Here is a 12,757-nt window from a genome sequence, read left to right as displayed (position 1 = left end):
TTGGTAGTCTGATTGGACGTCACTGTAGGCAAACTGGTTCAGTAATTAGTCAAGACACAACCCGCACAGGGTGTCACGGTTGCTAAAGCACTAACCAAGAGGTTGTAAACCAAACTAAAATGAGGGAAATTCCCTCACCAAATAAAATATACCCATGAAGCTGGGGATATTTTGAGAAGGGAAATGGGAAATAGCCTAAGGAATTCAAATCAGAAATTCTTGATTTGGAATTAATTAATAATTAAGAATATTTATATCTTAATAATAAATAATACAACAATTGCGAACACAGTTCAAAAGCATTGCTTTATTTTCATTTTGTCTCTTTTATCGTTTTTAACTCTTGTTTTGTTTTCTTTTTCATTTAACAAAAAATATACACAGATAATAAACTAAGATAATAGAAAAACTTGAATAAATATAATAAATTGTTAACTGTACAGAGCATTATGAATTAGTTTGTCTTTTGTATCATACAAAATTATGGGATTAGTTTTACATCGTTTAAACAACAAAACTTAAACACAGTCTTTCCGTTTACACGCACACAAATAATTGCCGCTACTTAAGATTAACAATAATAATAATAAAAATAGTAATAATTACAACAACATAATGCAAATTGCATTTGAACAATTAAATGCATCATCAATCTTACGGCAGCTACAAGCTAATTATTTTGCATATATACAGTTTGGTTTTATTTTAAATTTAGTTTAATTTCTGGGTTCTATATAATCTCCTGCTTCCCTCACGATATGTCATATTAATTGTTTACAAACGCTTGTCAATTAGAAATTTAAAATAGATTTATTAACCGGTTGATTATTACCAATTAGAAGTAATATCAAAAACACTAAAACAAGTTATAATTTTTAAAGCATACTTTTCGGCGCATTTAACAAATGACTTGGAGAAAAACGTTATTGCAAGTCTATTATAATATATATCTTAACTTTTCTATTTCAACAGACTTTTGAATATGTTTAATATTGTATTCTGGCAATTTTCTCTCAAAGAAAAATCCCATACACATGTTTTTTTCAATGTTTTTCTAACCTGGAATAACCCCTTGAAACCTTCTCTAATTTGCAAGCGTTTATACCCAAATAGTGTACAATTCTATTAACTCTACCTTCTCGTATATACATCATTAGTTTGATTACCTTCTGGCTTTGTATTAGATACATTAAATTGCGAGGAGGATGTTCTACAATTCGCGATCTTTTAGCACCAAACTCAATGGTGTTTTGGGTGCCAACAAAAACTCGAATTCCGTTTGCAGCGGCTCCACAAAACTGACTTCGAATGCCAGCACAAGCTGTACAACAAAAATTGATTAATAATTTAATAATATGATTAATAATTTTGACAACTCACCTTGGCCAGCAGCAGGACAACTTCCATTTCGACGAATCGCTTGCCGGGACACGTTCGTCGTCCCACCCCGAAGGGCACCACAATGCTGGCACTGTCCACGTTGACTGTAAAGTTTCCCGTGCTAGGATCGATCCAACGCTCCGGAGTAAACTGTTTGGCCTCTTGAAAGTTGCTGTCTTTGTGACACGCGATCATATTCTGACAGAGCACCACAGTCTGGAGAGTGATCTAATTAGGAACTATTCGAATAGGGAATGAATACCAATCTATACTCACGCCCGCATTCAGTGAATAGCCGGACAGCTCCATGTCCTCTTCCAGGATGCGTGCCAAACAGAAGGCCGTGGGTCGCAGTCTGTACGATTCCTGTATGCAGGCCTTTGTGTATGTGGCATTAGTCAGCGCATCCTGCAGGATATTGGTGTCCCGATACTCAAGAAACTCACTGAGAATGCGGGGCATGGACGAAGGTTCCCCCGTCACGGAGCTCAGCACGAAGAGAAGAGTGTTGGCTAGCTAGAAAAGGAGAGAAAGAATAAAATGTTTACGAATATAGCACAAAGTGTAAGTGCGAAAGCTTATGCTCCTGTGAGAGTAAAGACGAGCTTAAAACTACTACTGACAAAAGTATGTTAAACAATTCAAAAAGGTGAAATAATAGAGGCAAAGGAAGGAACGCAAGAAAGAACGTTTACGAATAGGTCTTAAAAAGAAAGGGATAAATGAACTTCGCACTCTCGCTAGACTTATAAGCCACTTTAATCGTTCTTAATAAAAAATAAGAAGGAACATGTTTAAACTCCATTCAGACTCAATTGGAAACGCTTACGAATAAAGAGTTTCAAATGTACAAAAAAATCGTTTCTTATCAAAAAACAATTAGCGGACTTACCGTCTCAATGCCCGCGGCAATAAAGTCTATGATGGCGGACTTCTTGTCACGAATATCCAAGTCCTTCAGCTCGAGTATGTTGAGAAAAACGCTACGCAAACCTGCAGAATCTTCATCCTCACAGGCAGCAGACTTTCGATGTTCCTCCAGCTCATTATCAATGATCTCGGAGATGACACTAAAACAGAGCATTAGCTAGGGAATGCTAGGCAATTGATGGACTACACCTTATAGCTTATACCTACTCATAGATCAAGTCCTCGGCACGGGCAAAGTCCCGATACGTTTTGGTGGGAAAGTATTTCCACAATCCCAGGCCATAATACGAATCCCGCTGCGAGATGAACAGCTGTTTAACAGCCGCCGCCAGCTGACTGATCTTCTCCGGCTGCTTGGCATTTGCCGCCAGGAAACCCATGCGTCGGCCCAGCATCAAAGTGCAGACCGCCTCGAGACCCATCAGATTGGCCAGCTCCTCAAAGTTGGGCACCACATTCGTGTGGGGATCGCGTCGGGCGCGAAGCAGCTCAACGAAATCATCACAGACGGCATTGAGGGCGGGCAGAAAGTTCTGCAGGATGCGGGGCGAGGTGATGCTGGAGGTGAGCGAGGAGCGCAATCGCTGCCACATCGGACCCTGCTCGTTGACGATGCCAACGCTGGCATAACGATCTGGCCGAGATTGGCGATACATCACAATGATCTCGGTGGGCGGTCGGAATGGATACTTGCTGGGATACTTGAGCACCTTCTCGAGATCCTCGCGCTTATAGAGATGCACTATGGGGACATTGGAGGGCATAACCTCCAGGACGATGTCGCCATACTGTTGATTCAGATCTGTATAGAGAAGTAAACATAGATTGATGATGGATTCCTTCGAGTGTTGAGCGTCTTTCACCTGCGTAGACTTCGTGCAGTTTGGTCATTTTGTAGCGTCGAAAGAAGACGAAAAATATCCACTTGGTGCCCAGAAAGGGTATTCGCTGTGGTCCGGGTATATCCCAGATGCCGCGACGCTTGCGCTGCTCGATGGGCGTGGCATGATAGACGTCCTCGAATGGAGTATTCTTCAGCAATGGCTTCAGATAGATCGCACTGATCTTTTGCCTGTGAATCGCGCAATAGCAACCGACTAGAAGTGCCAGGGCGAGCAACAGTATCACGGCCATTACCATTGGACGCTGGAAAGAGACAGCATTAGAACGTTAGAAAGAGAGAGCGAGAGCGAGGGAGGTTAGTTCTCTACAGTAGTAGTTGCTTATCGTGTTTTAAAAGCTTTTATGCAAATCTTTTTTGTAGGCCTTTAATTGGAGTCATGAACAGACCTCAATAACGTAATCGAAACTAGACCAAAAATCGAAAATGCGAACCCAAACCGGTCTCTGATCTAAACTCTCCCAGTTGCGTTTATCAAATGCAACTTCAAATTTTATATTTTTTTTCCAAAATCGCCAATCGAATTTGCTAATCATTGATTTCGCTTTGTAATTGCGTTGGAGATAACAAACAAGTTTTTGTTGTTGCTACGATTTTTTGGGTTTTGGTTTTTGGTTTTTGTTAGAATCTTTTCTTGTGACAGAACAATGGCAAATGTCTTTATGAAAATTAGCGAGCTTTATGTGAAATATATATAGTACGTATTTGTTCAGATAAGATAAACACAACAACGATACAGTTCAAGGTTGCCCAAAATGCAAAATTCGTCTACTCCACTGTGACTTGCCAAAAAAAAAGAAAAAAAAGAAACTAGACAGCCAAAGAATATAAAATGTAGGTTGATAATGCGAAATGTGTTTTAAATTGCGCTGGCAATTACCCAATATCGGGCAAGTTGAAGGTCATATAGATTGCCTAACATATGGCGAAAATTTATTGTTGTCATAGTCAAAATATAATGGGTATCAAATGTGGTTGTATTATTCTTAAAGAAATTTTAAATAGAGAAGTGAAGCTTAATATGGTATATTTATAGTATTTATGGTATATTTAAATAGTCAATTAGTATAGAAATAAATAATATAATAAAAATATTCACTACCTGTATTAAAATTAATTTAAAATAAAACTTTTTATAAAATAAATCTCTTTAATAAGCACTTTTCGTAATACTCATAAGCATTTGAAAATTAAAATACTACAAATATTCTATACTATCAATTTCAAATAGAATATATCAACCCATTCCAATAATCTTTTTAAACGTTTTTTTTCTTTTGTAACTCATTAAACATTAAGAAATAAAAATACCACATATGACAATTTATACTAACTTTTTTGATTTCATTAGATTATATACTACTCGTAATCAGATATAGAATGAATTGGTTCATGTATAATATTTCAACTTTGAGTTTAATAATGTGCAACAGACAATTCTATTTTTTGTTTGTATTTATTATCATTGCTTTCACGGACTTGCAATTATCGAGCAATCGTTAAACAATTTATTCTAATTTCACGTTTTTCTTGTATTATATAAGAGTCAAGCTATATTTGCATGTCTGTGTATAATATATATTTATTGAATGGCAAAACAACCGAATTCGAGTATTGGCGCTTAATAGGCGAAACAGCGAATTTCTGAAGCGTCATTTCCCGAAACTGCCATAAACTACGATGTGATAAACAGAAACCACAAAAATATAAAAAATAAACAAAAATAAAAAAAAAGTGGAATACTTATTTGCGCATTAGCCCAATAAATTTCTAGAAATTGTGAAATTCTAAACCAAAACAAAAAGCGCAAGAAGTAGAAGTGGAGAGACGAGACGAGACGAGACGAGACAGAATAAAAAATGAAATAACTGAGAGTTTAGAAAAAAACTTTCCCATCGTCTCGATTTACATAATAAATAAATTACATAATATGCTTTCTAATGTCGCATTCTACACGAAGAGGCTTTCTTCGGTTTGGCCTGAGGCTGGTTTCCAGAGCCGGTTTCTCAGTTTGCTTTCCAAAGACCGTGGACATCTTGGGCTTCTAACGCGGCTCTAACGCGCGGCGACAAAGTCAACTGAGAAGAGATCTTCTAGTCGATGTTGTATCTGCATATTAATCACGGTGCCGGCAACCGCAGAGTTAGCTGAGAAGAAGAATTCGCAAGAATTCTTATTAAAAAGCGAGTTTTTTTTTATATTTTTGTTCTTCGCTTCGCTTCATGGCTGCTTTGGAAAAGTGAGAAGCGCTTAGAACGGCGCACGCGTCGCCCCAAGAGATGAGGAAGTGATTAACAGCAAAGAAGGAAGTGCTCAACTGGCTATGATTTCAATTTCTTGTGTTTCCACTTTTTGCAAACAAGCCTATCACATAACGAACAAGAGAACCTCCTCTATAAAAAAATAAAATATACAAGGCTACATGTGTTCAACACGACATTAAGGAATAGCGCAATGTCACGTAGATATTCCCAAAAAAAAAAAACATCACACACTTTTTGTGTTATCTTAATTTCTTTGCAAATAAATTTTTTGGGCTGCTACCTCATCATGATCGTCTGGTCTTATTTGATATACGATTTGATACGATTGCGTCGTTGCCATGTGTGGTCTGAACAAATAAGGTTTATATCATCTATGTTGAGCTCTTAGAACATTAATCATTTTCAAGATATGCCCTCAAGATATCGACGCATTGATTGAACATTTCGGTATTTAATGATTATAATCAAAAAAATAGGTTTCTATAAGTGTGGAAGAATATAATACGAATTAGGAAATACGGATACAAGTTTTTCTATTAATAATTTTGTGTTTAAAACTGGAAATAAATTCGCATATATTTTCGGACTTTGCTAAATTTAGAAAAGAACATAGAAAACAATACAATACAATAGAAACAGCTTTTAAGTTTATTATAAATGGAATTTTTGCAAAGCTAAAATGTATAATTTTGTTCTATTAATGAAATTTATGCAAAAATATTCAAATAAAATAATTAAAATAAAATCAATATATATTTTTCGTTTCACATTCTGTTAATTGATCATAAATTTATATAATCTTTTTGTTAATGGACTGTTTTCTAATTGGGAGTACAAATTTAATGCAATTTTCATTAGCTCTCGAACCACTGTGCGAGGCGCACGCCTCACTCAGAGCTGCACGCGAATTGTAAACGCATTTGTTTATTTTCCTGCTATTAATTCGTTGATCATTTTTCAACTTTCTTCTGCATTATTTGGTTTTAGTTTACAGCTTTTGATGAATGCTTTCCCGAAAATAAGTCCAACGCAAAAGTACTTCAATAAGCAAAATTCAATCGCATTGAACTAATTCCTTCTGTGTGGCGTCAGGCAGTCCAAGTCCAAGTGCAACTGCAACTGCCGAAAATAATGTTGACACCTACATAAAATTATTCAGCACAATAAAATAAAACCAACCAAATGAAATAATAAAACAAAAATCGTCTTCCTTCATATTGCACTTATACAACGTTTGCTAAAAGACGGCAGCCAACAAAATGTGACACAAAACGAAAAAAAAGAAATAAATTGATATGATATGATTTAAATAAATACAGGCAGAAAATGTTCTACCAATTAGCCGATTTGTTGTTGTTTATTTTGCGAAATAAACAAGTTTGTGTTTTCATCAGAATTTACATACAGTTTTGAGCATACAATATTCTCGGCTATTTTTATTGGCACATTTTTCACCTTTATGCAAATCAAAGGCAAGCCAAGCCAAGTCGAAAATAAGTAAGAAATTAAACAAAAAAATACAAACAGAAATAATAAAAGCCACGCGATCCGCTGCGCAGTTACAGAAGAAGAAACCTCACTCAGCTCAAAGCGTAGAACGCTCAACATCAGCAGATTATGTCACTACCGACCCGACCATATAACATTGCACACGCAACGGAACCCAACCGAACCAACCGATGGCGACGGCGATGGCTTCATGGTCACGGCCAAGCCTCAAGCCGAGCCGAGAGGCAACAAGCTAAGAGCCAGCGGGCTAACAATATTTTTTAATTTTTTTTTTACTATTTTTTTTTTTTTCGCGCATAGCATTTGTCAGCTGTTCCATGAATAGATAGATGGATGGCTGCAGAGAAAGATACAGAAAGCAAGAGAGAAAGATACGAGCAGCAAGGCAGCGAGATCTCAGCCCATTAGTTAAGCTCCAAGCAACGTTTGGCCAAGTTCAATGTACGGCCAACGACGCGCGTGAGATAACCACAAACTGCCAACTACCAAACAACTGCCACCCTCTCCTCTCTTCCTTTGCACTACTCCTCCTACTCATTGCTTTCGAATGGTAATAGAGAAATTTCGCATTAGATTTTTGCAGAAGAGCCACAGCCAAAGCTAAAGCTAAGCCCCAAAGCCGGCTCTGGCCATGCCCAAACAAGCTTCGTCTGTTTTTTTCTTTACTTTTTTTTTGGCCTAAGTTATTCAATAGCCGGCATCAACACACACGCTGGAGACTCGTTAGAAAGGCAATAGAGAAGAAAAGTGAAAGAACTTTTGAGTGCCTGAGGATTGCCTATAGAAAAGATTATTGTCTTGAGATCATTAAAGATTCATTCATTGAATAACAATGAGTTGGCAGTATTAATTCGTTTTCAAAATTCTTCTCACAAAAGCGATCGAAAGAACCAAACCCAGAACTATGGTAGAAATTAACAGTTCTATAAATGAAAGTAGAAGACTGTTGAAAATATAAATTCAATTGATTTAAGATTTAGCATTCTTTAAGATTGACATCTGCAAAGTATTTAAGGTAATAATGTAATGATATATTGCATTTAGGTATTTAAAATAGTAATGTAATGAAATATTTTAATATAGAATCTCTCTATTTTCATTCTTCGGAATTTTAGTGTGACGGATTTCTTTCCATATTTCTTTTTCCAGGCGGAATATTTATGTATCGAGTTGGAGAATATTTTTATTATTTATATATTTCATTTATAAAGGCAGAATCGATATATCAGCTAATATATTGATTTATATGTTACAGTTTAAATATAGAAAACATAAAATCATAGAAAATCCGATTCACTTCAATAAAATCAATCCAAGCTCAATTCTGATTTGAGTTAAAATATCATAAGCTCATGTTTAGTCTGTTTCATTGATATTGTAGATTATAAACTCAGCGTTAAATGACTGTGAATTCAAGCAAAGTTCAGTAAGCTAATCTCTGATAAATGGATGCTATTAAGAGCTACTGAAATTCAACACAACAAAATTTAGCAGAATTCAAAATGCAAGTTAAACACTAATTAATTATTGGCATTTAAAACGATCATGTCAACTATAAATAAACACGATGAATGAATGGGAATGGTAATGGGAGTGTATGCACCTCATATTTCATTCTCGAAACCCAGTTCAGAGCAGAGCACAATAATCGTGCCGATAAACGAAAATGTATCATCGCCTCAAAAGCAAAAAAAAAAGAAAAGAATAAATAATAAAAAAAAACGAGTGGTCAATGTACGGTCAAAATACCAAAAACCCAAAAAAGTGAAACAAAAATTGAAAAATGTAAAAAAAAGAACATAACAATGTCTGACATTCACTTTGAAAATGTTAAAAATTTACACTCATTTATTTGCGTTTATTACAAATCAGAATAACAACAACAACAACAACACGAGGCGGGTGTCAATTACGCAATGTGTGAGTGTGTGTGTGTTGTGTGTGTGTTGTGTATGTGAGTGTGTTGTGTGCTCACAGCTGATGGGAGTTTTTTGCCTTTTAATGATGATAATGAACTTGAGGCGAATATAATTGATAACAAAACAGAATTATAATACACAAAATAATCATAAAACGCAGGGGAATTCGCATATCACTGTTTATCCAGTTACAGGGTATCTTTAAGTATATTATTTTTGAATATTTCTGTTTATCCATTTCAAAATATCTTTAAGTACAACATTTTAAATAGAATTTTAATATTAAAAACGAATGCGGTTACAGGGTATCGTTAAGTCTAATATTCATGAAAATAATTTAAAGATCTCTATTTATCATATCTTTAATATAGTTTTTTAATATAGTTTTAATATTTCATTTAAATCTGTTGTACGGTATCTTTAACTATAAAATTTATGAATATAATTTTAATATTTTTGTTTATTCATTTGCAGAGTATCTTTAAATATAATATTTTAAATATAATTTTAATATTTCAGTTAAAGAATATAATAAAAGGTATCTTTAAGTATAATCTTTTGAATATTTCCGTAAATTATGTTACAGGGTATCTTTAAGTACAGCTTCTTGATGTTAACACTGATGTATTTATTATGCATTTCTCACATTGCAAGAGCTGCAAACTCTTAAAGTCCGCGTGCTGCTGTCTGATTAATAATAATGAATACAAAATTAATAAATAAATAAAAAATGAGCTTACACACACACTACACACACATACACACACTCACACACACACAGAGCCAATAAACAAGAGCAGCAGCCGTGAGAAGAGCTAAGAAGCTAATTGCAATTTAATGCGTTTGTTTGCCAAAGTACAATAAAAATAAATACATTTATGTATATACAACAACAACAACAACAAAAAAATCATATAATATGTACTTGTAATTATTTGCTGATTTCATTTTGAAGTTGCGTACATTTAATTACAATTGTGCTGCATTTTGTGATTAACTGCCTCCAAGCGTGGGGGTGTTCAAGCGCAAATCTTTAAGATCTTGAATTTAATGCGAAAAGTATAAAATTTAACATTGGATTCGCCATAAAAATGCGTAGAAGAAAAGGTATACACAAAAGTTAAGGAAAATAAATACTTCAGAAATATTTTACTGCTTCAACAACTTTTATAAAACTGATCTAAAAACTGAAATCGAAACCCAATTTTCTAATGTAGTAAAAAGAAATCGACCTTGACACATTAAAACATATTCTCATTTAATTCATTATTTCATTATTATATTTTCAAAAGCTTTTTCTTTAAACTCACCTTATTTGATTTATTTATTTCTTGGTGAATTCCTTAATATTTGTGTTTTTATCGTTGCTAAGTCTGTGGACTTTCAGCTTGCACTTCAGGCATTATATTTTCACTAAATTAATTCACTTATTTTCAATTATTTATATAGAGAACATTGCACTGCATTTATGTATTGAGATATAAAAGCTATTATCACTAACCGGCGTTTAATTTAATCGAAATTATGTATTACTTATTAATTATTTCTTTTTTCTAGAATATTTTATAAATATTTTAGCTATATTGCACATTGATAATATTTGTTGTTAAAGCTTTATTTATTGCTGCATCTTCTTCTGAGGTTCTAATCAGAATCAGCTGCTCTTGTTGTTGTTGTCGTTGTTGTTGTTAGTCGTCATGGTACCGAAAACAATAGAATGCTATGCTAAACATTTATAATCACGACCAGACATTGCACTTTTGCACTCGTCTGAAAGATGGATGGATGAATGGAGGTTCGTAATTGCCGACTGCCAGCATTTGCTAGTATGATCGTGGTGTAATCAAAAACCGCATCCGTATCCGTTTGATAGAAATTATGATGTGAGTAGCTTCTGTTGTTGTCCAAATCGAAATCGAAATCGAAACCAAAAACCGGAGGAACTAACACACAACTGACGACGGAATATGAATATCAGTAAGCAAGAGTAACTACCACAGTGTCCGCTGCGATGACAACTGCGACGCTTAGTCAAAGACTGACTGAATATGAATGGGAATACAATGTTGAGCCCACAGTCCACGACGACGCCAACGATGACGACGACGACGACGACAGAAACGACGATGAACGATCGTTTTTGAGCGCGTCGGTAAAGCGAACGCGAGCAACTCTTCAACTCTGATTTAATAAGCAAGCAGCAACAGTAACAACAGCAACAACAACAACAACAAGAGGAACAACAACAACCATAACAGATGCAACAAGTGGCTACGAATCGAATCGATCGTGTCGATCGTGCAATCAAACGATCGTCCGACCAGCTGTTCGAATCCGTTTTGTGTGAGTAAGGTAAGGTTCTTTGCGTGTGCACTTGTTTGCCTGTGTCTATGTGTGTGCGTGTATGTGTGTGTGTGTGTGTGTGTGGGGTCTGGTCTCCCGGCAGGCGATGCCGCATGATATGATAGCATCATCCATGCCTAAACTGCGCTCTCTCACACACATGCTGAGCAGCTCACGCACGCTCTCTCTCACACACACACAGTCACAGCCACAGTCACGCACTTGCGCTCTCTCGTGCTCTTGGTCTCGTTTTGTGCTCTGCTCTCTTTTCCTATTTGCTCTCCCGCTGATAAGAGGACAGCAACAACAAGTGCGCCTCCGACTGCCTGCTCGCTTGCTGCTTATGTGTGTGTAAGTGTGTGTGTGTTGGATTTGTTTCGTTTTATTCTTCGTGTTGTGTTTTTTTTTTTGCATATAAAATCTCAATGAAAGTTTGCCAAGAAACAATGGGCCCCAAGGCGATTTGTTGCTATTGTTGTTGGTGGCTTATTGAAATGTTTACATCGAGCGAGGAGCATTTATGCAACATGACGACAGAAGCAACAACAACAACGACAACAATCTCAACTACCTCAATGCGTGGCAGCGTGTGAGAGGGGCCTCTCACAGTTTACTTGGCTTGGCTTGGCTTCGCTTGGCGTGAGGTAGGTTGGACTACTACAACAACATCGACTACGACTGCAACTACAACTACGACTACGACTACTGCATAACTGGTTCGTCTAGGCACATCGAATCAGCTGTGCTGAGCGTCTGACCGACCTGCAGCAACAATGTTGCCGCCTAGTGTCGCTTCTCACTGTGATTTGTTGCGTGAGCAATAGAAGGAAGAGGAGGGGGAGTACCAGGAGATGGGGAATGAGGGCAAGGTGAAGGAAGGGATCGCGTATGAAATATGTATAGGGAGCTGTTGATTGAGAGAGATGGAGAGATGGAGAGAGAGTGAGACGAGTGTGCGCGCTAATTGCCTTGATTGAGTTTTAAATTAATGCGAATTTGAGTTGGAAGTTGTGGTTGTTGTTTTAAGTCACACGATCTACGCGATTCTTGCATGCGTTTATTTATATGTACAACTTGTGTACTGCGAATTAAGTGCGTGGTATTATTTAATAGAGCAGATCAGATCGGATCAGCTAGAGTTAAGGGTTGCATTCATATTGCCTATGTGTGGGGAGTTCTGCTAATAGAACACAAGTTTACTTTTAGTACTACGAATAAAGCATGGTATGCTTAAATGGTAATAAAGATAGGAAAGAGGGAAAGATCTACAAATTAATAGAGGGAAATAGTAAACAGTTTAGTTTAAATCAAAGTTAAAAATAAAAAGATTTTAAGCGAGGGAAAGTAAAATTACTACATAGATGAAGATCGATTTATAATGTAAGACCAATATTTAATATGTCTATTAGAAGATGTAGAGTGTTGTGTGTGAATAATGTACTATAGTATGAGTAAGAATAGTTGATTGTGCATTTAAGTAATAATAAATTTAGGAAAGATCTCTCAAAAAA

The 12,757-nt window shown here is 36.0% G+C and overlaps 1 protein-coding gene across 3 annotated transcripts; it reads right to left on the bottom strand.

The window, feature by feature from the left end:
• Positions 1–287: 287 nt before the first annotated feature.
• On the bottom strand, positions 288–10,940 carry LOC133843372 (ecdysone 20-monooxygenase). Of its 3 annotated transcripts, none has more exons than XM_062276883.1 (7): positions 10,214–10,940; positions 3,174–3,456; positions 2,518–3,112; positions 2,273–2,450; positions 1,657–1,896; positions 1,381–1,596; positions 288–1,321 (listed from the first exon to the last, which is right to left on the bottom strand). In XM_062276883.1, exons 2-7 carry the CDS (start codon positions 3,448–3,450, stop codon positions 1,211–1,213), a joined length of 1,617 nt encoding a protein of 538 aa, XP_062132867.1. In that variant the 5' UTR covers positions 3,451–3,456; positions 10,214–10,940; the 3' UTR covers positions 288–1,210. The 3 variants fall into 3 exon arrangements, with proteins under 3 accessions (XP_062132867.1, XP_062132866.1, XP_062132868.1); XM_062276882.1 differs by lacking the exon at positions 10,214–10,940 and adding an exon at positions 3,601–3,704; XM_062276884.1 differs by lacking the exons at positions 288–1,321; positions 1,381–1,596; positions 1,657–1,896; positions 10,214–10,940 and adding an exon at positions 3,601–3,705 and having other exon boundaries at positions 2,338–2,450; positions 2,514–3,112.
• Between the last annotated feature and the right edge of the window lie 1,817 nt (positions 10,941–12,757).

Source organism: Drosophila sulfurigaster, chromosome 3 (genome assembly GCF_023558435.1).
Source record: "Drosophila sulfurigaster albostrigata strain 15112-1811.04 chromosome 3, ASM2355843v2, whole genome shotgun sequence".
NCBI lineage: Eukaryota > Metazoa > Arthropoda > Insecta > Diptera > Drosophilidae > Drosophila > Drosophila sulfurigaster.
The sequence above is the reverse complement of the archived record's forward strand: the minus strand, read 5'-3'. Positions and strand labels throughout refer to the sequence as shown.